The following is a 25,505-nucleotide window of genomic DNA, read 5'->3' as shown; positions in this document are numbered from 1 at the left end:
TACAGAAGCTTTTCAGTTTCAGGAGGTCCCATTTATTAATTGTTTCTCTCAGTGTCTTGTGCTGCTGGGGTTTTATTTAGGAAGTGGTTCCCTGTGCCAATGTGTTCAAGTGTACTTCCCACTTTCTCTTCTATAAGGTTCACTGTGGCTGGCTTTATGTTGAGGTTTTTAATCCATTTGGACTTGAGTTTTGTGCATGGTGATTGATATCCGGGTCTTCTATTCAGTTCCAGAGTCTATATTTTCTAATTCTAAACTGCTCCCGGTCTAGTTTTCTAGAACTCACAGAGATCCACCTGCCTCTGTCTCCCGAGTGCTGGAATTAAAGGTGTATGCCACCACTGCTGGCTTATTTTTACAGAGGTATCATACTAGGCTCAGGCTGGCCTGAAGCTCACTATGTATGTAGTTCAGGAACTCACCTTGTGAGAGCCTGGCACTGCCAAACTCCCGCAGAGGGCAGCACAACAAGCAGCTGGCTTTGTCAGCAGGGGGTCCAGGGAGGTGAGCGCCCTTTCAGGAGGCCATTTGGAGGGCTGGCTTGAGCGTGTTTAGAACACCTGTCGTTTCAACTTAGAAGTCGTGTTTCTAGGAGTCTGTGCCATGAAAATGATCCACAAAAACGGAAACATTCCTTGCCAAGATATGTTCACAGTGGGCTGTTTATACTGAACATGGAGTCGATGCAAATATTTGGTAGTCCAGGAACAGTCCAGACAGTGAGTTCGCTTCTGGAGAGCAATTTTTACCCATCTTGGCTAGCAGCTATGAAGCAGACAGTAAGCCAGTGCTGTGGAGGAACTGGAGGCAGGAGACCTTGGTGTTCAAGGTCATGCCTAGCTACACACTGAGTTTTGAGACCAGCTTGGGGTATGTGAGACTCTTTCCAAAATCTGAAATCATGTCTGTAAAAGATAAAAAAAAAAAATCACTTTTTTTATCCACTTAAACCAGATTTCCAATATTCAAACCCTAGGTCAGGGCTAGGTCTAGACTTTCTCCAGTGCCCCACAGTTTGAGAACAGCCAGTAGCTCCTCCAGCTGCCACCTCAAAGGGAAGGAGAGCTTCTTCTGAATCCAGATGTGAGTGACCATGGTCCCAGAACATGAATTTAGGTCACCCCCAAATAACATATTCTGATCTGATGATAGTGTAGTGAAGGTTTCCTAATAACACAATAGGATGAAATTATAAATGGAGGTAGTTTTAAAAATTTTTTTAAATTTCAACTTAAGCTGGTCAGGTGGTGCACACCCTTGATCCCAGCCCCTGGGGGGCAGAGGCAGGCAGATTTCTGTAAGTTCAAGGTTAGACTGGCCTATGGAGTGAGTTTCAGCACAGCTAGGGCTACATAGTGAAATTCTGTCTCAAAACAGGCCCCTCCCCCCCAAAAAAGAGCTAAAAAGTATTTTTAAATATTTATTTATTGCATGTATGAGTGTGTGTGCCACTGTACGTATGTAGGAGGGGACGTGTGTAGTCTGGTGGCCACCATCTTCACACTCACCAAACCATCCGCCATCTCAACTCAAGACAATTTGGCTGGGAACCTTCACATTCCAACTCTACAGCGGCGCGAGGAATCTTATACGCTGTCTTGCACTGGCGTGGGTTTTGGGGGGTTTGTTGTTTTTCTTCTGAGAACTGGACACAGGGGACTCCCCGTTTACACTCGTCACTCCACCCCAACCTTCCCACATCTGTTCTCGAGTCCCCAGTCCCATTTTCGTTCAGATCCATTTTGTGATCTCTGAGTCTAGTAGGTTGGCACTGTGCCTTCTCAGGCAGCTTCTTTGCATCCCGCACCCCCCAGGAGGCGGGGCTCAGACCTGGTTCTCCCCAGCAGCACGCAGGTCAGGAGTCACTGCGCTGGGTGTGGTCATCACTCATTCTTTTTTTCTGGCTATCAAAGGTGCAGATAATTAATAAGAAGCTGGATCTTAGCAACGTCCAGTCCAAGTGTGGCTCGAAGGACAATATCAAACACGTCCCGGGCGGCGGCAGTGTGAGTACGGTCACACTCTCCATGCAGTGTGCTGCAGCCTTTGCTGAGACACGTGTCATAAGTGTGTACTTGTGAGACATTGCAGAGAATAAATCCCCGCAGGCTCAGGGCCTCTGGTGTCCCTACACTTAGGTTTGCTGCTCCCAGACTCCCCTCCCCATGTTCAGTGAAGAACCCAGCAGAATCGGGACAGCAGCTGGCTCCGGCTGGCCCTTCCCTGAGAAGCTGGGTCCCGGCAGTACCGTGCCCATGTCCCTAGAAGCCCCACAGCCTGCTAGAAACTGGCTGAAGACTGTGGCACCCAAGCCTGGACTGTCACCTCTCCGGAGCTATATCTCTGGAACAGTTCTGCTGTGGATAGACGGTCCATATGATCTGAGCAGATGCTAAGAACTTCCTGTCCCATGTCAAGGGCAGAGAGGGTCCTAGCCACCCTAGTCACCCTCCATTTCTCATCTGGGTCTCCATCTTCAGTTAAAGTTTAAAACCAGCCCCCACTCCCCCGCCCCCTCCCCCGACCCAATACAGGGATTCTGGCTGCAAAGAGCCTAAGAGAGCTTGCGGGTGGTATCTATTGCCCGAGTCCGGTTTGCCAGAGAAGAGTTGCTTAGGGTTTTAAATTTGTCCTCTATACACCACTGGGGACCCAGCTTATCGGCAGTGAGTCCGTGCGAGATGTTCTCAGGCTTCCCTGATGGGCTTAGAGACTCTGATGTCCTCCTGGCTAGCCTGTGTCCACAGGGCAGAATATGCAAACTGACCTGGGTTTCTCCGGGCCAATTTCTTCATCCCCAGCTCTGGGTCAGTCCCAGGAGGAGCCCGGGCTCTCTGAGAGTTCCTGCTGGCTGAATCTTGTGACTGTGTGCCCTGGCCCACAGGGTTTATTCTTGCAATGTGCTTCTGCCTCCTGCCCTGGCACCTGCCCTGCCTTCTGCCTCTCGGACCTTTGGCCCCAGAGCAGCAAGTGCCGGCCTTGTGGCTACTGCTTCTTCTGCTTCCTCACGGTGTCTGCTGTTTCCTCTGTCCTCTACTCACGGTGCTCCTGCCATCCCCACCCTGTACTTGTGTTTTTGCTTCAGAAGGAGAGGCGCGGCTGTTGGCTACACTGTAGTTACTGCCCGGCCTGATGCCCTCTCTGTGTACACTCAGTAAACTGTTCTAGAAAGAGATGGGTGGGGGAAAGAGATGGTCACTAACGACTCCCGTTGCTGTCTTTGTCCCTGGGCCCTTTAATGTTGTCATTTAGGGTGTGTTGACCTCCCAGCCCAGGCCTGCTGTGGTTGGGGAGGAAAGACAGGGCATCTGGTTTGGCTCATGTCTGGCCTGCTGCTGGGACTGAAGGCTCTGGCTCCAGTGGGCTGCAGAGGGCGGATGCCCCTGCAGGGGAAATGGGGAAGAGCCAGCGCAGGGCAGCTCTGGTCACATGCTGGTTGCCTGATGAGGCTCCAGTGCCCAGGATGTCAGGGAACTTTCCTAATGTGTGCAGCAGTGTGTCAGCCTGTGGACTGACCTATGACCTTATATAGAGTCACAAGATAAACTGGGCTGACCATGAGGACTGTCCTTGGCCTGTGGCCACTGTTGTCTACAGGATGGACCTGTAGAGAAAGCTCTCTTGAGGGAGGGAGCTGGTGGTTATAGCCTCTGGCATTTTGGGTTGCAGGATCCCTGGCCTGGACTGCACATCTGGCTTGTTGGTGGCTCTTGCTAGGGTGGAGGGACTTGCAGCAGGCAGGCTGCTCCTCCATCTGTGCCTCCTGCCTGGGCTGTGGCCTCCTCTCTAGGGCTGCTTCCCCACGCCCCGTACATTCCTTCCTCCTCTGGTCATTCCAGGCTTCCAACATCTCTTACCCTGCCACACCCTGCCACTGACTCTCAAGAGACTCTACCTGGGCCGGAGGGAAGAGTGAGGCTCTGGTCCCTGTAGCGGTAGCATTCCTGTCTCCTCTTGGAGATCTCAGGCTCCCATGGGTTACAGAGCACAAGTTCTCCTGTTGGGGGAGCCAACCCCTTTGCTCTCCCATCATCACCTGCCCCAGAACTCCCACTGTACCCTGGATCTGTCTGCAGAAAGTCCTCGGGACCATCTGCTCTTCGTCCACTTTCACAGGGGCAGGGTGACACCCTAGCACACTGACGTGTGACCCCAGCACACTGATGTGTGAGGCCACAGCCCGCCTCTTCCATCAAGTCCATTAGCAGAAAAAGAAACACATTGCACACACACACACACACGCATGCACACACATGCACGCGCACACACGCACACACACACACACACACCCCACAACACAGCATACCGTCAGCACAGCTCTCCATGAAAATGAGAGGGGTCTGTCCGTTTAGCCATCTGTATTACCTTGCTTTGCCAACTCTCACATGGACAGGAGATGACCCTCTCCCTCACTGGAATGACCCCACTGGTGGCCTATATAGGAGACCCATTTGGAAGGTGGCAGTTAGTGACCAGCTCTCTAAGCTGCAAGCCACAGTTCTGAGAGACTGGCTTCCTGGAGCCCCATCTACCTGGGTGGCCTCCTTCAGGGTGTTCTCTCAGGACGCAACTGTCGTTCCCCAGAGCAGGCCTTTCTGCTGCGCCACATGAAGGGTCCTCGGGCTGACAGGTCTCCCTGTGTCACGCTTGCTGAGCCACTACGCCTGTGATTTCTGCTGTGTGCCTGCCTTCCCTATTAGTGTCGCTTTGCTTTTTCCAGTAGAGGATGAAGTGTCCCTGGGACACCACATGGCTCTTCCCTGAGTAACAGCACTCTCCTGGGTCCTGCATGCCACCTGATGGTCCAGGGCTGTGGGAGTTTCCTGGATGTTCACTCCTCCTTGCCCCCTCTCCTCTCTGAGTCCCTTCTGAGGAGATCATCTGGAGGCTGCAGGCCACTTCCTCCACTGTGTGTGATCAGTCTTTCCTCAGTGTAAAGATTTGTGTTTATATATTTAAATATCTGCTAAATAGTGTGATCAAGGACCAGGCGTCCCTGTTTTTCCTTGAGAGTGTCTTTGGGTTTCTGGGATTGAAGATGGTCCCATAGTCACTTTGTGAGGACCCGGTTTTCTGGGGGCATGGGGATTGTCTGGATTTGGGGAGCATATTATCCTCCCTGAAGTGGGGTGTATCAGAAGCTGGTGGAAGCCACTGGCAAGTGGTCCATTGGAATTTGCTTTGTGTTACCCCCCCCCCCTAGTAACACAAGCCCCTTTATTCTCTGTCTCATTCCCACCCTTTCTGACCTGCAGGTACAAATTGTCTACAAGCCAGTGGACCTGAGCAAGGTGACCTCCAAGTGCGGCTCCTTAGGCAACATCCATCATAAACCAGGTAGCCCTTGAGGAAGGCAGGCTGTGGGATGGGAAGGTGCTGGCTAGGCCAGCAGGTGCCTCCTGGAATAAGGCAACCTGGGCAGTAAACATTAAATGGGAAGGTGCTGTGTGACCCGGGAGGCGTGACTGTCCCTGCCGGCTCCTGAGCAGGGCTTTTCCAGCCTAGACAAGGGGTGGAGGGAGAGGGTTCCAGATTCCATCGTGCGGCTCTTCAGAAAAGCCTGTAAAACAGGGCCAGCCTGTTTTGGGACTGATTGGACCCCCAAAGGCCAGCTCTGTGGACATCTCAGCTTTGTCCCAGCCAGCACGGGGGTCACTTCAACAGCTATAACATAAAACCTTTCTGGGCTGTTGTCCTACCTTCGCTGTGACTTTGTTTAAACAAAGCACCCTTCCCAGGTTAGTAGTACAAGTCACCTCCCCTCCTGCTACACCCTGGTGTGGTGACCCAAGTCAAAGAGGCAGACGGGGGCTTTTCGAAGGACGTCTTTCACATCTGTGGATGACGCCCCGGAGTGACAGCTAGCGTCTTTCCTTTTGCGGTTTATTGTTGAACCAGTAAAGTCAGTGAACCCTAAAAAAAAAAAAAAAAAAAAGAGGCAGACAGGGTTAGGCTCTCTCCTCATTGTGCTTTTGACATGCAATGTGATTCCAAGGTCTTGAGGGGCTGTGGCTTCAGGATGCTCAAATGAAAAATCTCCATTGCTGGAAGTTTAGAGTTCAGCATGCCTTCTCCTGGCCAAGCTTCCTGTACCTTTGAAGCATCTCAGGAGAAAGATTTTGTGGAGTAAATACCCGATGTACATCTCAATTAGAGAAGAGGCAGGTGATTTGGAAGCCCTTACAAGGGCTCCCTTGTGGCCAAGCCTCCTTCCAGATAAAGCAGAGCCCCGACAACTCCCAGAGGGTGGGCTGCGCTTGTGATCCCTGGCCCAGCCTCTGCAGGAGTCAGAATGGGCACATTAATGAATGCTCCCTGCCAGGATGGTGACAACTAACCTAATTGCTATCAAGCCTCCAGCAGCCCCAGGCACTTTGCTCTGCAGGCCGTGACCTCATTTAATATATGCTAAGTCCCCCAGACCACAGACGATGGCAAGAGGCTCTTGTGTGGGTTGTGTTCCAGGAGGGGGCCAGGTGGAAGTAAAATCTGAGAAGCTGGATTTCAAGGACAGAGTGCAGTCGAAGATTGGTTCCTTGGATAATATCACCCACGTCCCCGGAGGAGGGAATAAGAAGGTAAGGGGGGGACAAATGGGGAGGTCACATAGGGAGGGGGGTTAGTGGAGCAGGCTAGGCTGGTCCTAGAAGGCCCCATATGGACTATCTAGCGATGAGTTCTCACCCTGAGCTCAGTGTACCAAGAAACACGGCATGAGACCAAAGACAGATCTTTTCTGCTGGTTGCCAGGAAAGCTAGCGCAAACTAGCAATACTGAGGATGAGCCTCAGCTGGTAGAGCGCTTGCCCAGCACGCACAGAGCCTGGGTTCTGTCCCAGCACTGCATAGACTGGGCATAAACTGTAATCCCGGGTGGAGGCAGGAGGGTCAAGGGTTCAAGATCACCCTTGGCTGCATCGTAGGTTTCAGGCCAGCCTGCACTACCTGAGATTCTCACCAGACAGACAAAGGACAAAGTCTGCGGTTCTGAAGAGAAGTGCTCCCACTGCTCCCACTGAGGCTGCTGTGTCTTGTCTCAGGGCTGAGGAGTGGGTACCTAGTAGACGTGGGTATGTGTGGGGTAAGGGCACACAAAGGTGTGTGTGGCTCCGAGCAAGCTCCTCTTGCCCCCGCACAGGGTGTGATGAATGTAGGGCTGCCCTGGCTTCTCCTCTTTGGTACAAACCACCTCCACACTTGCCTGGCCCAGTATCGTGCAGGTAGTCTCCTTGGCAGGGTCCTCCCGGGAAATAACTGAACAGAGGGAATTTTCTGGAATCAAACCTAGCCCAGCACGAGAAAGGGTACTTACCCAAGGTGGTTCAGTTGTCTTTCTACTTGGCCATGTTGGGTGGCCCCTGGGAGTCCCCTGCCTGGCAAGTCCCCACAGCTCCTCGCTTTCCTCTGCAGCTGCGTGCCTGCATCCACTGCTTATGTAAAGCCCCTGGTGACCATGAGGCACCCGAACCGCTGCCGCGCCCGGCCGGCACACACACAGCCAGCAGGCTGAGGGGTTCTTCCCCGAGATGGCCTATAAGGGCAGATCCTCTGGTCTTTAGGACCCCAAAGCGGACACAGACCTTTGTTGCCCGAGAGCAGGAGATCCTCCGGTCTTGGAAGCTGACAGAAGCTGAAGAAAGGAGGCCATACCTGAGGGCTACCGGGCAGGCTCCCTTCTCTGGGAAGGTGGGAAAGCCTCATCAATGGCCAGAGCTCTGCTATTTCTGCCACACATCGCTCAATTTAAATACAAAACCTCCTGTATTTCGCTCCTATACGGGACCTCTTAGCCATAGGCAGTCATAGGCCTGACTCTACCTCAGTCTGATCCAATAGGACTGGAGCAGATCTAGGCCTTGGAGATTCCCTGGGTAAGGGAAGCTCTCCACCAACCTGGGAACTTCTATGCCCTGGGGGAAGCTCTGGGCAGGCAGGACTCCCCCGGGGGCCTGATGTAGGCAGAGCTTCAGTGTGCGGGCCTGTTTCTCCTTCAGAGAAATACCGGCACCCCAGAGGTGGGGTGAGATCCAAACAAAAGAAGGTCCCTGTGTCCTAAGACTGGAGAACTGGAGACAGGTGGATCAGGAGTTCGTTACCCCTAAGCTGCACAGAATTGGAGCCAGCCTGGACTACCTGAGACCTTATCTCACAAAACCAGAAACAGCTGGCCATAGTGGGTCAAACGCCTTTAATCTCAGCATTTGGGAGGCAGAGGCAGGCAGATCTCTGTTGAATTTGAGGGCAGCCTGGTCTATATATTGAGATCCAGGACAGGTGGGGCTAATAGAGTGACCCTGTAACACACACACACACACATATACACACACATTTTAATGAAAGATTCTCTCAAGTACAATAATATGGAAGATCCCTGTTAACCAAAAAGAAGAGCATACGAACGCCTGATTTTTCTCAATGTCCACATTCAAGCTCCCAGCAAGAAGGACTCTTCACCTAGAGTCTCTGACCTCGGAAGTTGTATGGAAATACCGTGTGTGTGTGTAGCATACATATATGCACACTTGGCTCAAAGTCTGGGATCCAGAACAAGGTTGAGACATTTTGTGTCTACCCCTTTTATGTAGAGACATGCCTCAGACTGCTTTCTGCTTCCCTTTAGACTCCTGGCTATAGCATTGTGTGTCTGCACCCCCAACTGTGTGTGTGTGTTGCATGTACATGAGTATGCAAGTGAGCACACCCATGTACATACATGCAGAGGCCAGAGCAGAACATTAGGTGTCTTTCTCTTTCTTTCACTGTCTACCTTTTTGCCTTGAGACAGGGACAGGGTGTCTCACCGAACTGGAAGCTTACTGTTTTTGCTAGACTGGCTACAAGTGAGGTTCTGGGATGTAACTGTTTCCATCCCCAAATGCTGAGTTTACAAGTTATAGACATGCACAGACCTGCCCTGCTTTTTTATTTGGGTGCTGAGGATTCAAACTCAGGCCTTTGTGTTAGCTGAGCAAGCACTCCTATTTACTGAGCCGTCTCCCCAGGCTTGTGATATCATTTCTTAAAAAGGGCTTCTGGGCATTACAACTTCTAGCATCCGCGCTAGTGGGTGCCACCTGAAAATACCTTAATAATCTTGGACAAAGAGTGTGTAGCCGTGACTGCTGGTACCAGTGATTCTACAGCAGGCCCTTTTCTCTTGTGGCTACCCCTTTGGTGCTTTTAGCAGCAAATTGGCAACAATCTAGCAAAACACAGAGTCCAGAGCAAGGGGTGTGTGTTCAGCATACCTGAGGCTACGGGTTGCATCCCCAGCACAATTAAACAAACAAACAAATAAGGGATGGCGGGATTGCTCAGTGGGTAAGAGCACCAGCTGCTCTTCCAGAGGTCCTGAGTTCAATTCCCAGCAACCACATGGTGACTCACAAATATCTGTAATGAGATCTGGCGCCCTCTTCAGACCTTAGGCATACATGCAGGCAGAACACTGTACATAATAAATAAATCTTTAAAAAAAAGAAAGATAAGTAAATAGTCATACATATTTAGGATAATATACCCATGTAAAATGATGCATGCAAAGTCACTGGAGGTTGTTCCTACTCTGCATTGTTTGTGCTTGCAGAGAAATGGAACCTCCTCCACTTCTGTCAGGGAGGAGATAGATTTCGATGTAGATGCTGTAATGGGATAGAATAGCCCTTGGCATGAGGAAGTTCTCTGTGGAATAATCAAGTATTAAGCCTGAACCTTGGTGGCACACACTTGTAATCTCAGAAACTGAGATACAGAGGGATTTCTAAGGATAGCTAGTTCCAGGCCAGCCTGGGCTAAATAGTAAGATCTTGCCTTAAAACAAGCCAGGCCAGTGAGATTGCTCAGTGGGTAAAGGTGCTTGCAGTCAAGTCTGATGCCCTGAGTTTGGTCCCCAGGACCCAGATGTTAGAAGGAGAGAACCATGATCTCCCCACATGCACTAGAGCACATGCATGCACACACACACACACACATTCACTCAAACACGAATGTAGAAAGATTAGACAAACAGCCAGGTGTGCTGGTACATGCCTTGAATCCCATCACTCAGGAGGCAGAGGCAGGCAGATCTGAGTTCCAGGTAAGCTTGGTCTACAGAGCCAGTTCCAGGACAGCCAAGGCTACACAGAGAAACCCTGCATCAAAATAAAATAAATGAATGAACCAGGCAGTGGTGGCGCATGCCTTTAATCCCAGCACTCAGGAGGCAGAGGCAGGAGGATCTCTGTGAGTTCGAGGCCAACCTGGTCTACAAGAACGAGTTCTAGGACAGGCTCCAAAACTGCAGAGAAATATATATATTCATATATGAGTGAGTGAATGAATGAATGAATGAAAACAGACAAACAAAAGAATGCTTTCTCCCTTCAGAGTCTGTCAGTCAGGGCTCGTCTGCGTTTCCCAGGCAGTCACCCATCTCACTCTATACTTCTTGCAGATTGAAACCCACAAGCTGACCTTCCGGGAGAATGCCAAAGCCAAGACAGACCATGGAGCAGAAATCGTGTACAAGTCGCCTGTGGTGTCTGGGGACACATCTCCACGGCACCTCAGCAATGTGTCCTCCACGGGAAGCATCAACATGGTGGACTCCCCGCAGCTTGCCACACTAGCCGATGAAGTTTCCGCTTCTTTGGCCAAGCAGGGTTTGTGATCAGGCCCCTGGGGCAGTCAATAATCGTGGAGAGAAGAGAGAGTGAGAGTGTGGAAAAAAAAAAAAAAAGAATGATCTGGCCCCTCGCCCTCTGCCCTCCCCGCTGCTCCTCACAGACCGGCCGACCGGCTTGTCACCTAACCTGCTTTTGTGGCTCGGCTTTGGCTGGGGACTTCAAAATCAGTGATGGGAATAAGAGTAAATTTCATCTTCCAAATTGATTCGTGGGCTAGTAATAAAATATTTTTTAAGAAAAACATGTAAAAACATGGCCAAACCCAACATTTCCTTGGGCAATTGCTATTGATTTCACCCCCACCCCCACCCCTTTTGAGTCTTAGAGGGTGAAGGAGGCTCTGAAGGTTGTTTTCTGGGGAGTTTTAAGGGACTAGGGCAACTGATTGCCGCAGCCCCACCCTAGGGGCATCAGGGACAGCAGCAGCAACAAAAGATTAGGAACTTGGTGTGTTTGTGGAGCTATAGGCAGGCAGGCGATGCTAACGTGTGTGGTTGTGAAGCGGGGCTGAGGCAGCAAAGGCTGAGAGATAGGTGTCAGGGAATCAGAGGAGAGAGGGGAGGAAGACAGGCTCCTGCCAAGTCGCTTGGGAAGAACAGGTAGCCCCAGCGGCCTGCAGCAGCCTTAGAAGGCACAACTGCCTGTTTGGTAAGGCCCTGGGGAGTATGTGCCCCTTCTGTAGGGCAGCCCAGGCTGGAAGGTGGTACCTTGTTGCTTGGTTCTCTGAAGGCTGACCTTGACATCACAGGGCACTGGTTTATACCTCCCTCTCTGTAGGGTGGGAGTCCTGAGCTGAGGGGCTTCATTCTCCTCTCACAGAAAACCCTGCTTTACTGAGTTCTGAAGTTTGGAATTGCAGCCATGATTTTGGCCACTTCACAGACCCGGGACTTTAGGGCTAACCAGTTCTTCATAAGGACTTGTGCCTCTTTGGGGACATCCGCCTGTTCTCAAGCTTGGTCCTCTGGCATTTCTGCAGGGTGAGGGATGGAGGAGGGGCAGACAGGCCTCCCACCCCTCCCACAGCCACTGCAGCTCCTCCACCTGTCCATCACACCCACGTGTCTGCCGAGAGCCAGTCTCTGCCGTTCTCTCATCCCGTCTCACTGTCCTGAGTGCTTAGCCTCCCCGCCCCCATCCTGGCCCTGGGTAGATGTGGGTAGTACCTGCTCTACACTAAGAGCTGGAGTCCAGGGAGAGCAAAGATTTGAAGCTCAGTCTCTAGTCCTACATCCCACAAATCCAACCAGTGTGCCTGGAGATGACCCTGGACACTTCTGTCTGCTTTTTTTTTTTTTTTTTTTTTTTTGTTTTAAACTTTAAATAGTGGTTGCCTCCTAGGTAGGCCTGGCCCTCTTCTCGTGTTGAGCTGGAGGCAAGTCAGGTGCCAATGTGTTGGCACCAGTAAGAGCAGACAAGACTCCCAGGGCAGGGCCACGTTCCTCTCATCCTTCTTTTCCACCCCAGCTTGTGATTGCTAGCCTCCCAGAGCCCAGCCACCAGTAAGTCCCCGTGCACATAATCAGCCCTCCACACCCCAACTTGGGGAACATACCCCCTGGGAATGTTTTCCTCCAATCCCCATGGAAGCGGTGCTGCCTGCCCTGCTGGAGCAGTCAGACATCTTCATAGATACAGCCCTTCCCTCCCCGTCTACACCCTGTGCGTTGTAGTTGGATTTGTCTGTTTGTCTGGGTTCACCAGTGACTATGATAGTGAAAAGAAAGGAAAAAAGAAAAAAAGAAAAAAAAAAAAAGGACGCATGTATCTTGTAATATTTGTCAAAGGGGTCTAGCTCACCACCAGGGATGGAGGTCCTGGGTATTTCTTGGCTCCACTGGGACTTGGCTCCAGGCCAGTGCAGTGCTTCCCTGCTAGGACATCCTATGTTTTCAAAGTTTTCCTCTGCAACTGGGACCTCACAGACACTGGATTGTGACACTGGAGGTCTCTTAGCTGCCCGGGCCTGAAGCACAGGACCAGAGAGACTCCACCTGTCAGGGAGCGCTTCCTGCTGGCCTGTTTTGCAGAGTGAAGATGGTCCTGCCTAATCACAGCCTCACGTCCCACGGCAGCCCTGAAAGATGGGCTGATAACTACTGCATCCCGAGAGACAAGGGCATCAGTGTCAGCTGCGAGAGCTGTGGCCCTAGAAACCCCATGGTTCTCCAGAAGACATCTTTGGGCCCTCTCCAAAGCCTCGGCTGCCTCACCACAGGGCTTGGGATGAACTGCCCCACTGAGGAAGGGGACATTGTAGGAGACTCCCTTGGTGTCCGAGGTGTCAGCCCACTGACCTTGCATGAGCATCTCCTACAGCTGCAGGGAAGAGGCCTCAGGAGAAGCATAGGAGCCTCAGGCCCAATTCTATCACTTCTGGCTTGGATACAGTTAAGGAGTTAAGGACAGACTCTGTGGATGGTAGAAGGAAGCAGCCAGCCTTTCCCATTAAAGAACAACCTATGGAGAAGCTCCCAGCTGCTGACGGGCCCAATGGAGAAAAGGGAAGTGTGGCTTGAAGCATTGCCCCTTCATCATGGCTACCTATTCTGGTTTTTATCTTACTTCCCATTGTCCATTCTGCAGTTCCTGTCCTTGAATGGGGACACTGAAATATCTCTTGTAGGGAGAACAGCCCCAAAATAATTATTTGGAGTTATCAGGTCAGTGCTGGCTGATAGGCAGTTTACAATGAGAGTCTGGCTTGTGACTTCAGTGAGGACAATCCCCCAGGGGCACAGCACCTGTCCTTTCTTCCCATGCCTCCCTAGTCCAGAGCTAATGTCTTACTTAGGGTGGGCTAGATAGGGTATACCATATGCCTGGTTCCTCCAAGCTCTTAATTCACTTTATCAATAGTTCCATTTAAACTGACTACAATGGTAAGACTGTATCCTGTTTGAGATTGCTTTGTGCTATGGGGGGGGGGGGGGGGGGAGGAGGAACATGTTAAGATATTTCACATGGGCAAACGGAAGCCTTGGAGTGTAGCCATCTGTAACCTTCATGATTATGACCACTTCCTAGAGATAAGTGCCATGGCTTTAGCCTAGAGGCTTGTGACAGGCTTTCCCAAGGCAGAGACAGCCAGCTAGTTCCCTGCCTTCCCAGCCAGGTGTAGCTCCCAGGTTTGTGTAGGAATCTATGAACTACTCTTGTCTGCTGCCTTCTTTTGGTGTCCAGAGCCCACCATCCTGCCTCTTTAAAACCCTGGCTTCCTTCCCTCTAAGTCACTGGCACATCAGTTACCACTTCTGGACTGGCTTCAGATCCACAGCCTACAACTGCTAGCAGTAGCCAAGACCTCTTCCTTTAGTCTGTTCTCCAGTGAAATAAGTGGGGCCCAGGGCAGAGGTGGTAACCAACTATAGGACTATGGTTTTATGAGCCTCCAAACTTCTCTCTGGCTTCTGGAAGGGTTACTTTGGACAGTATCTCAGTCTCACCCTCCTGATGGATTGTAGCCTGTGCAGTTACTGTGCTGGGCATGATCTCCAGTGCTTGCAAGTCCTATGATTTCCTTGGTGATTTTGAGGGGGTGGGGGAGGGACATGGAATCATTTTAGCTTAGCTTCCTGTCTGTGAATGTCCATGTAGTGTATTGTGTTTTAACAAACGATTTACACTGATTGTTGCTGTAAAAGTGAATTTGGAAATAAAGTTATTACTCTGATTAAACAAAATCTCTGTTCATGAGTTCCAAATACAAGAAAACAAATTTACAAGTTCCTTTCCATTGAGAATTCAGAACAGGAAATGAAAAGTAAAACCAGACATTGGAGCGGCAGTTTGGGGTCCTGGAGATATAGAGTACAGACTTGGTTTATTACCTTTGGCAAACTATCCTCAGACAAGGCTACATTAGTTCCTAGTTCCCAGTTCATTTGAAGCAAAGAAGTTTGGGGTGGGGTGTATGAGATTCCTCACCCCTGGAACTTAAGTGGGGGTGGTTTAGGCTAAAGTAAACTCAAAAGCCCATGTTGTAAATCCTACATGCATACCCATGTACTGCTGTTCTCTTACACCTTATAATCTTACTATAGATCTGCTAGGGATACAGCAGCTTCTTGCTTGCAACATCTCAAACTCGCCCCAATTTATTTAGTGCTACAGCATGTGACCAGAGGACTACCTTGGGTGTCGGTCTGTCCACCTTGAGACACTGTTCTCCTGCACATGTGTGTGCTGTTACCTGATTCCTTGCTGCCCAAGATTCTTGGATCTCAGCCTCCCATCTCACATAGGAACACTAGGATTACAGATGCCTGGCTTTAAGCTCACATTCAGGATCTCACACTGTGCACTTCATCCACTGAACCATCTCCCTCTCCCTGAGTTCTTTGATAATATGTCGTCATGATAGTCTTTAGATTTCCAATCTCAAAATACTTGTCTTCCCCAGTTCATTGATGTGCGTGGCCTCTGAAGGCAGCTGTTTTAGTCTAGTATATCCTGATGCATATAGAAGCAACACAAAAGCAGAAAAATGGAAGAACAGCTGAGTCTTAGAGAAGGCCCTTAGCCTTCTTAGACAAAGTAATTTCCCCCAGGTAGCAAGAACCAACTTAGATACATGCAAATTATATAATTTTCATTGATCACTCCCCTCCAAAGTCTGAAGGTGACAAATAAAAATCCCCATTAAAGAAATTTGAAATTCTATACTGCTTACCTCTTAAAGGAACAATGAGAGGGAATAAATCAATTTTGCTTCACTTCAGAGCAGACTATCTCTTACCTTAGTGAAACACCCTTCACAATACCTAGCCAGCAAATCTCCAAACCCTAAAGAATGCTTGGGCTGCCACCATTGCCAGGCACACAGAGAATAGTATATCAAGAAAAGCATGACACATGACTTTCTGTATCTTTTTTTTTATTATTTTTTTCATTTTCCTTCCTTTTTTTTTTAAGCACTAGTCTGTGCTTTGCGAACAGAATCAAGACATTAACAAAGATCAGCTTCTCTGAAGAAAAGCATTTCTATAGAACAAAGACAGCTACATGTTCGCTGCCATTACACAGCTCAAAGCAGGAAAAGAAAATATTTACAAAATACAAGTTTTTTTAAATTTTTGTCTTTTTTTTACAATGCTAAAAGGGTTATTCAGAATTTTCAACCTTATAAATAGAAGAAGCACTTTATGCATAGGGATATGGTGCATTATTGTTGTTTAAAGAAACAATGACAAACCTTTTAACTTGCAAACAAAAAAAATCACTAATGTTGAAAATTGTGAAAAAACCCCAACCATTAAGCAGTCTGCCTACTATTTTTGTATAATTATAAAATGGCAGAAAAAGAAAATTCCTTTCCCCCTCCCCTTTTTTTGGTGATGTGATTATACATAAGACAGGCACAAGGCTAACAGGAGGTTGGTGGGGAACAATGGAAACCACAGCTAGGACCAGACAGTGTTCCACAGGCAAGGGGAGCAGAGATGAGGGAGTCTAAGTGACTGACAGGGACGTGAAAGAAACAGGGCATGTGACTACTACTGAGTGAAAACATGATACAGAAGTGATGCTGTGTACTCCAGACTTCCTAACTTTTAGGGGTGTGGGAATGGGTTAAGCAGTCCAAACCCTATCTTCATAGATGTTCTGAGCGGAAGGACTAACGTGTCTGTGTGCATGAACAGGAGAGAAAAGATGGGAAAGGGTAGAACAGGGTGACCTGAGCAGCTGCGGCAGAGTACTGCAGCCAAGGAGCCAAGACAGATGACCGAATGCAGATGAAACTCAAAATAGGTCTTCAAGGTCCAGGTGACAAGGAGAAGCTAGTTGTACTGCTGGCTGGAAGGGAGCGCCAGCACAAGAAGACCAAGGAGGGGTGCCCAGCTAGAGCTAAGCCGAGTCAAGCCACAGACTGGAGGGAAGGGGTAAGAGCCCAGACTGCTTTTATTCTATCCCATCCCAACCTAAGGAGACTGTTGACTTAGAGCTTTCCACCCACTGCTACCTGGCTGGTCCACCCTACCCCACAGGTGCAAGGGAGAGGGTGATCATCTAACATTGGGAAGTCCAGTGATCCAACAGTGCAGAGGATATGCAGGACCAGGCCAGCAGGGTTTCTTCCTGAACTTGTCTGCCAACTGGAGGAAGTGCTCAGGTGTGACATGAAAACAAAACATGAAAACAGAAACAACAAAACCAAACCAACCAAAGGAGGATCTAAATTCCTTAAATTCACTAAAAACTGTGAAAATTCCAGCATATGATGTTTGAATATCAAACGCAGAGATTTCTGAAGCTTTAATGCCAATAGTAGAGAGTCTATATAGAGTCTCATTTCCTGCTCATCTGTGAGTTGGGCGCTGAGCTGCGACTGCTGCTGTCAGATGCCGACTCTTGAGGGAGACAACAGGAGGTGAGGTGGGTGCCACCTCTGACTCCCGACTAGTCTTGCTGCCTGAGGTGCGGCGAGTACAGCGTGCTGCCATGTCCTGTGGATCCAACTGCTCCTCACATTCTGCCTGGGGACTGTAAGCCAGAGGGAAGGTCCGCCGCTCCCATGGTTGGACAGACTGTAGACAGATAAGATATTCTGGTGATGACGACCTAGTTTCAGCTCATTTCCTGGGCCTTCACACTTGTGGCCCAGCGTTGATAACCAGACTGTCTACTACTATTGGGAGAAGTGTAAGAAGACCCCTCCCCTAAGGTGTACCCAGCACATTTCTAGTGTGCTTCAAAACAAGGGAGAGGAAAGCCCTATCTTCAGTATATGCTGCCTCCTTGCATACCCTCCCGCCATTTAATGGAGATACCCCTCACCTGTTCATCTAGCCCCAGCTCTGGTGTGGAGCAACGGGTGTCTTCATTGGCCAAGTGTCGCAGACTGTCCCGAGCCACAGGGGTGAGGGGGGCTGAGAGCAGTTCTGGGCTAATGGGACTTCTAGGAGATTGACCATGGGAGAACTCTGACAGAGAGTGGCTACTACTGACATCAGGAGAGGCAGGCTGTGGGGTGGAAGGGTTGGCACTGCCCAACTGTGGGGTGGTCCGGCCGTCTGATGACCTGTAAGACCTATGAATCAAGGAATAGACAAGTGAGGGAGTACCTAGGTAATAGGCATTTCTTCTGTTTCTTTCTGGGGAGCAGGGGTAGTGAGAGGAGGAGTTATGGGAGAAAAAAAAAGCATCTACTCCAAAGCAGTTAAAATTCGAACTGACAGTAATGATGTTCTAAGATTCATTAATTCCATTTGCTTCCACTTTTACTCACATATGTAGGCATAAAAACATGACAACTAAGCGTTGAGTAACCATGAGTCTAAGAGAAAGTCCTGACTAGTGAATTCACAACAGGGACTAGTTGAAGTTTTGAAAACAAGTCAAAGAAAGATAGGTGGACTCCTGCCACCGTCTTTTTAGTTTAGTTTAGTGTGTGTGGGGAGAGGAATTAATGAGCACGAGCACCATGTTGCAGCATAAGGCATGGAGTAGAAGGACACCTTCTAGCTGAGTTTCTTCTACTGTGGGTTTCAGTAGTCGAACTTAGAGGGTGAGCACTTTGAACCCATTGAGTCATGTAAAGATAAGATTACAATTAATCCCAGCACTCGGGAGGCAGAGGCAGGTGGATCTCTGTGAGTTCGAGACCAGCCTGGTCTACAGAGCTAGTTCCAGGACAGGCTCCAAAACCACAGAGAAACCCTGTCTCGAAAAACCAAAAGATAAGATTACAAAGCCTGTCCTCATCAAAAAGAGGATCATCTTGTGAGGCCTTCTAAATTCCTCCGGCTAAATCATCAGGAAACCAATAGGCCTGTAATCATACTTTCTTTGGCTACCATCCTCCCTCCTTCAACAGATTCTGGGAACCTGTGCCTGCCCATTACCTGCTGCCCCGACGCTGGGGTGGCACACTTGTGGTCCACAGCCACCTTGCCCTCTCCATCTCCTCACATTTGGCATGGAGGGCAGCAAATGCTGCATCAGAAAGGTCCTCAATCTGCAACAGAACAGTTTCATTAATCTCTTTTCCCCAGGAAGCTAAGGTTATGAAATTGACAGAATAAATCTAGAACAACCCTCTCCCGAATGTAGATGCTTCTAGTTAGAGAGAGAGAGAGAAGACAATGAGCTCAAATTTGACACCTTGTATCTTTTTTTTTTTTTTCTTTTTTCTTTTCAAGACAGGGTTTCCCTGTGTAATAGTCCTAGCTGTCCTGGAACTAGCACTTGTAGACCAGGCTGGCCTTGAGTTCACAGGGATTCACCTACTTCTGCCTCCCCAGGGCTGGGATTAAAGGCCTGCACCACCACCGTCCAGCAACATCTTAAAGCATTTTGAGTGCATGCACCCATGACTGGTGTGTGTGTGTATGTGTTCCTCTAAGCCAGCATAACTATTGTATTACCTCCTCATTCTCTTCATCAGGACTCCCCTTCAGAGACTGAAGATCAACCTCTCGCCAGCTGAAAAACACAGGAATTTGAAAAAAAAAAAAGAAAAGAAAGAAAATTATGGGACTGCAGGTTATAACTCTCCAATCTCTAAATGAAGCCTCACATGCAAATACCCACAAAGGCCAGAAACAGAAGCATCAAGTTGAGGCTGGTAAGACTGTCAAACTCAAGCAAAACTTTAACTGCTTAAATAAACACTACATAATATCAATTGATTGGTATCATAAAGGACATATCAGTCAATCTTATAGGGGCTGGAAATAAAGATTTATAAGAAGTCTGATATTGGGACAACACGTTCAGCATTTTAAAACATAGTCTGAGTGGCCTGCCAGGTTGTGACCTTGAGGAGGTGGATTCATACAAAGGAATAAGAGAAGCTATAACTTCACTCCTATCAAGCACCCACCCACCCTGCTCCACTAACTCTCCCACCCTCTTATTTGCTCTTGCTTTTTGAAACAGCAGTCTCACTATGTAGCCCAAGCTGGCCGCAAACCCACTGCAATCCACCCACCTCAGTCTCCCAATTGCTAAGACTACTGATATGAACAATCCATGCCTGTAGTACAGGCTAGCCTTGAACCTGGAAATGACCATCTAGCCTCAGCCTCCCAAGGTTACAGATTATAGGCATGAGTTACCATGTCTGTTCACCCCCATTTTATTGTTTTTTGAAGACCCACCATGCATTCGGGGGAGCTGGGATTATGAGTGTGGATTCATGCCTGGCCCCAGACTCCTCTTTCAAAAAGAAAACAACTTAGGGATAAAGACTGCTGCTTGGTCAGAAGAGAAAAAGTAGATACAGGACCACAGGAAGAGAGGGAGAGGAGCTGATTAAATAGGGCTTCTACCTTGGAGTAAGGATTTCTTTGTATTGTAGTTTCTCAACACGAGTTGTTGCAGCAACAGACATCGGGATAACAATGTTATTGATATCGAATGAGCTCTCTCCCCTTCTCCTCCTCACTGGCTGCTGTAAGACAAAAGTTTAAATTTCAAGAGAGGTACAATGCTACAAATTTAAAACCATCAGTCATATGACAGGATGATCATGCACACAACACAGGTCCTAGGGTAGCAGTGGTCACCACAGTATCTAAACAGATTATCCCTGGCAGCAGAGTTTTTTGGGGCAGGGGTAGCAGGTGTTGGCCTCAAGGAGTAAATCCCATTTTACAAGGCTCCCTCTTGAATTGCTAGATTTTACAGGTGGGTGTCCTAGAGCCAATTTGGGTTCCTATTCCTTCATTCTCCTAACACTCTTCTTCTTCTTCTTTTTTTTTTTTTTTTTTTGGTTTTTCGAGACAGGGTTTCTCTGTGTCTTTGGAGCCTGTCCTGGAACTAGCTCTGAAGACCAGGCTGGTCTCGAGCTCACAGAGATCTGCCTGCCTCTTGCCTCCTGAGTGCTGGGATTAAAGGCGTGCGCCACCACCGCCGGGCTCTAATACTCTTCTTTTAAAATCCTAAAACCCCTGTTCCAGAGCTAGAGAGGGCTGTCATTAAGAGCACTACTTGTTCTTGGATAGGACTAGGGTTTAGTTTCTAGTGCCAACATGGTGGCTCACAACTGTCTGTAACCCCAATTAGGGAGATGACACCCTTTTCTGACCTTTGCAGCCACATGTAGCAGTACAAATATATATGCAGGCAAAACACACACACACAATAAAATTAATCTTAAAATCTGTTTTACCCTTTCTCCTTTGTCAACAACTCTGGCTCTTAAACACTACTTAGATTAAATGCATTGATTTCTCTTATCAGAAAAGAGGCTCAAAACGCAGGTCCACCTTAACAAACTATCTTACCTTAAGCTGCCATGAAAACCCTTTCCTCTTGAGAATCTCAACTCTTCAGCTAAGTCTGTACCAACCACTTTCTCAGCCCTTACATAACTCTCATCTATCACCCTTCCTTTCTTTTTTTTATTTTCTTGTTTTTTTCGAAACAGGGTTTCTCTGTAGCTTTGGAGCCTATCCTGGAACTAGCTCTTGTAGACCAGGCTGGACTTGAACTCACAGAGATCCGTCCGCCTGCCTCTGGGATTAAAGGTGTGTGCCACCACCACCCGGCTCATCTTTCTATTATGTTGGGGGAAAGAGGAATGGAAGGAAACTGAAAAGGAACCTGTCTATAGCTTCCATCCCCTCCTCCCACAAAGGAAATGTGTTCACAGTAAGTGGGAACATCAAATCTTTGGGGAAATAAGACTTTCAAGGGTTCAGTAACAAAAGGAGAGTATGACATCTATGGTAGACAGGACACTAAGAATGAATAAAGCCAGGTGCTGCACATCTTTAATCCCAATACTTGGGTGGCACATGTAGGCAGATTTCTGAGTTCAAGCTTAGCCTGGTCTACACAGCAAGTTCTAGAAGAGTTAGAGCAACATAGTGACCCTGTCTTAAAAAGAGTCCAGACAGAATGAATAAAGCAAAGAGCCAAAAGATCAAATCTTTTAGACAGAAAAAAAAAAAAAAAAAAAAAAAAAAAAAAAAAAAAAAAAAAAAAAAAAAAAAAAACCATTAGCTGCTTCTGCCCGGAGAGCAAATACCTACCTTATCCTGAAACAGCCTGTTAACTGTGAGAGGCCATAGGGAAACAGTGGGATGACAAACATGTTGTCATGGCAACAACACAGCTGGAAACACCCAAGAGCCTGCATTCACACTCAAACCACCAAGCGTGGTCAGCCCACAAGGCAACAGTAAGAAAGATAAGCTACTAGCTCCAACCATTATATCCATCTCCTTGGAAGGTAAGATAATTCCATCATCTTAAGACACTGTAAGAAGCTGGGTGGTGGTGGTAGCGCACGCCTTTAATCCCAGCACTCGGGAGGCAAAGGCAGGCGGATCCCTGTGAGTTCGAGGTCAGCCTGGTCTACAGAGCTAGTTTCAGGACAGGCTCCAAAGCCAGAGAAACCCTGTCTCGAAAATCCAAAAAAAAAAAAAAAAAAAAAAAAAAAGACACTGTAAGAATATTAAAAACAACAGGATTTCAGATGGTGCCATGAATGATTTCAGGTCATCACAATTTTCAATTTGCTTCTTTATCAGCAATAGTAGACCATCATTAACCTCACAAATTTTGGGTCATAGGTTAACTAAAATGATCGAGAATTTTGGAAATCTTGCCTGGTTGAGTTCTGCAAGTTAAGCAATAGTGACTGCACATCCAAAAGCTTCTGTCACTACCACATCTTGGCTGAAATTCCACAACCCACATAAGAAATGAGTCTGGAAGAAGCCTTGGGAGAGATAGCTTTCTATCTTTGTCAAGAATGAAACTCCTGCTAGAAACAGCTATGAATGTCCCCAAAGCATCTCAGGCCTCTGGGCTGTACCCTTCTCTCTTAAACACCCATTGTGCTAGCACTCATTCACCTCAACTTAACTACCTTTTCCAATTTAGTCAGAAAAGGGGGGAGGGTGGTAGCATTGAGAATAGTAAGTCATTTCTAAATCTGGTTTCACAACAGAAAGAAACAGGAGGACTCAGCCTAATCCTCTCAAAGTGCAGCCATATCTATTCTCTAAATTTTTCTAAGGAATTTTTTAAAAAGTCACTGGATTTCAAGACACACACAAAATAAACACAATTTGTTTAAAGACCACTAAGATGATTTTAGTACAAGTAACAACTACTGTGAAGCACAGCTACAAATACCCTGAAAGACCCTGTCTTGTCCACTTCGACCAGTTACCCCTTGCTTCTCAACCTAAATTTGGCATATCACTCTGCTTAATGGAAGAATCCCGATTCTCTGAATAAATGAAGCAATCAGAACCTGAAGGAAGTGCATGTCTTTAACCCTAGAAATTAGGAGGCAGAGGCAAGAGGATTTCCGTGAGTTAGGCCAGTGAAATACAGACAGCCAGGACTACATAGATAAACCTTGTCTCAAAAGAAAGAGCCTAAAGGATTAGCACAGTGCCATGCATAAAATCTGTACTTCTTATCAAGTCCTGGACCTTAGAGCTTAATTTTTTTCTAAAGTAAGAATTATTCTCTATCATCACATTATGTGAAACCCTTTCCTAGTGTTTGGCTGATTGTGGTAGTAATACTACACACCTATTCAGACAAAGTCTGTGAGTGGAAAAGGTGAAAGAAAGCTTGTTGGAAAGGACAGTCTGACCTGTAAGAGCAAAGAACAATATGAGTTTGTACCTCATTCCAAGAGTTTAGCGAGCACATTTTGTGAGCTTAGAGCTTCTACAACATTTCTTTTCTCAGGCCAAGGCTGTGTGGTGTCCTGTGTGGTAGTCCTCTGAAGTCAGACTACAAGGGTTTGAATCACAATCACAACCCTCACAAACTGCCCTTTACCTTATGAAATACACTCAACCCTGTGCAGCCTTAGTTTTCATGTCCACAAAAATCAGGATTCATAATACTATTTATCAAAGGACACTGTAGGATTAAATAGGATGGTGTGTATGAACAGTGATCCTTTGGCCTCATCCTCCTGAGTGCTAGAATTATAGACCTGTGACATCAAGTCTAGTAGTAGAATGTTTAGTAAACATAACAGTACCAGAATTTAATATTACTAATATAGTTACACTTGTTATTGTGATTACTATAAAAGAAATGCTTGGATAACTATACTTAACTTCTACATATACATGTTTAATTACACTATGTTTGCTTTGGCTAAGCAAACAGATTCTTGAATGGGATTTGGTGGTGTACAAGGTAGTGAGTATGCTTTAAATGACCTTCCATTATGCCATAGTAACCTGCTGCATCCTACTTCTGCTCTGTACATCTGAAAAAGCATGAGTTCTGCCTTCTCCCTTCTATCATCACTGTCTATTCTTAGTATCCTACTGCCATTCATCAATAGAAGAAACAAGGAACTGTTGTCTTGAATGCCTTAAAAGATTAGGGCCATGGTATTCAAGTTCAAGGTGAAGCAGATCCTAAACAATCACAAAGCACCTTCAGAGAATCTGCCTCCAGAACAAAGGTCTAGACCTTCTAACAATGCCCTAGTACTACTTTCCTGGAAAAAATAAAAATCAACCATCAACAACAAAACCCACACCCATGCCTCTATATGATTCGTTTTTACTATGAAAACCCGAGGGTCAAGTACTACAACTACACTCTACATTGGTCTCTAGTTATTATGAGTGCCCTGTAATCTGTAAAATGTCCTATCAACACCACACAGGTACTTACAGACGTGCTGGCTGCAACCTGTGAGCCAGAGCTGGTAGGTGTTGTGGAGGTGTCTGATGAGGTGGAGAGTTGTCTCACCAGGGGGCTGTGTGATGGATGGTGGGTAGCTGTCAAGTAGCTCGAACTGCTCATGTCTGTGTGATGCTTCAACACTGCAGAAGTCAACAGAAAGGAGAGGAATACACTGCTAAATGGATATCGTAACCAGTTCTACTTCCAACATGTTAGGAATGCCAGCAATGCATACTAAAGGCAAAAAAAAAAAAAGTTTCTTTGTAGCCTAGAGGATAAAAAGCTGCAGCAACTAGTTGATGAGAAATAGGGGACTGGGCAGATGTTGAAGCATAAGATGTGACCTACATTTAGAAGCAATAGTGCCCCGTGCTGTGCCTTTCTAGCAAGTAATGGTCAAAGCTTGGGGTAGGGGGTTTTAAGAGAAGCTTGGGCTGTCCCAAAAAGCTCTGAGCAAGTGCCAATGCAGGTAGAGGTGCCGGCCTGGCCCTACCTTCACTTCTCTCAGATGAATGGTCTCGCAATCTCATTTTGCTGTGGTTTGGGTCATGTACTGGTGGCGGCAGATTGAGCAAGCGCTCTGCTTTTGGAGCAGTCACTCGCTCCACCATGGGCACAGTCCCCACATCGTCTAAGTGCTGCCTGTGGGTCCTGTCAGGCCGGGTTTGGTGATGGGACAGCTCTGAAGAGGGGAACAAAAAAGAGCTGTGAAGTACATTCACTCAAATCTTATTTGAGTTCTGAGCTCTTCAGTTCTTAGGCCAATGCTATATATCTAGGGCAGCATCATAGTCTTTGGGATTCAACCTTCTAGTTAATGGCACAATAGCTAGGACAGGGACAGGGAGTCACAAACAGAAATGTTAACACCAAGGCTTCAGTCAGAAGTCAACCTGCCCACAGGTGGACCCAGTATGTTACTACTGGCTGTTCACTGATCATTTTGGGTTTTACTTGTTTGAAACAGTTTCCAAAGTCTATCTGAGAGCATCCAAACCAAACAGATAGGGTAGGTAAGCTGTGAGCTGAATTTGTATTAGGTAACTAAAAGCTTTTTCCAATCCCAGAATATTGGCATAGCAGACCAGTAACTAGAGAATATAAAAGTTATAAAATACAGCAAAAGTGATTCCAGAAGACTCCTTAGTTCCCTAAACTTACTGGCTGTTGTAAGGAAGGAGTTGACCAACTTATGCCTGTCTTTACGAACTGGAT

The 25,505-nt window shown here is 47.6% G+C and overlaps 3 protein-coding genes across 33 annotated transcripts in view; 1 reads left to right on the top strand and 2 right to left on the bottom strand.

Annotated features, from left to right (window-relative positions):
- Positions 1-14,328, top strand: part of Mapt (microtubule associated protein tau) — a 94,091-nt gene extending 79,763 nt beyond the window's left edge. For 16 of the 24 annotated variants that reach the window (XM_050120411.1, XM_050120410.1, XM_050120400.1 and 13 more), the window contains 4 exons: positions 1,914-2,006; positions 5,256-5,337; positions 6,466-6,578; positions 10,436-14,328. In XM_050120411.1, the coding sequence (XP_049976368.1) occupies positions 1,914-2,006; positions 5,256-5,337; positions 6,466-6,578; positions 10,436-10,651 (504 nt within the window). In that variant the 3' untranslated portion in view covers positions 10,652-14,328. The remainder of the gene's footprint in view (positions 1-1,913; positions 2,007-5,255; positions 5,338-6,465; positions 6,579-10,435) is intronic. The other 8 variants (XM_050120414.1, XM_050120413.1, XM_050120407.1 and 5 more) reach the window with 1 other exon arrangement.
- Positions 1-25,505, bottom strand: part of Nsf (N-ethylmaleimide sensitive factor, vesicle fusing ATPase) — a 594,435-nt gene that overhangs the window by 479,556 nt on the left and 89,374 nt on the right. The gene's annotated exons all lie outside the window — the stretch shown is intronic.
- The window catches only part of Kansl1 (KAT8 regulatory NSL complex subunit 1), a 122,130-nt gene continuing 112,151 nt past the window's right edge, over positions 15,527-25,505 (bottom strand). For 6 of the 8 annotated variants that reach the window (XM_050120384.1, XM_050120385.1, XM_050120382.1 and 3 more), the window contains 8 exons: positions 25,452-25,505; positions 24,784-24,972; positions 24,279-24,430; positions 19,940-20,061; positions 19,034-19,091; positions 18,512-18,624; positions 17,445-17,697; positions 15,527-17,194 (listed from right to left, as the gene is read on the bottom strand). The exon at positions 25,452-25,505 is cut by the window's right edge and continues 129 nt beyond it. In XM_050120384.1, the coding sequence (XP_049976341.1) occupies positions 16,967-17,194; positions 17,445-17,697; positions 18,512-18,624; positions 19,034-19,091; positions 19,940-20,061; positions 24,279-24,430; positions 24,784-24,972; positions 25,452-25,505 (1,169 nt within the window). In that variant the 3' untranslated portion in view covers positions 15,527-16,966. The remainder of the gene's footprint in view (positions 17,195-17,444; positions 17,698-18,511; positions 18,625-19,033; positions 19,092-19,939; positions 20,062-24,278; positions 24,431-24,783; positions 24,973-25,451) is intronic. The other 2 variants (XM_050120388.1, XM_050120390.1) reach the window with 1 other exon arrangement.

The sequence above is a fragment of the Alexandromys fortis genome, unplaced genomic scaffold (assembly GCF_014885135.2).
Source record: "Alexandromys fortis isolate MF-2015 unplaced genomic scaffold, M_Fortis_MF-2015_v1.1 scaffold_174, whole genome shotgun sequence".
NCBI classification, from domain to species: domain Eukaryota; kingdom Metazoa; phylum Chordata; class Mammalia; order Rodentia; family Cricetidae; genus Alexandromys; species Alexandromys fortis.
Note: the sequence above shows the minus strand (reverse complement) of the source record. Positions and strands in the feature narration are given on the sequence as shown.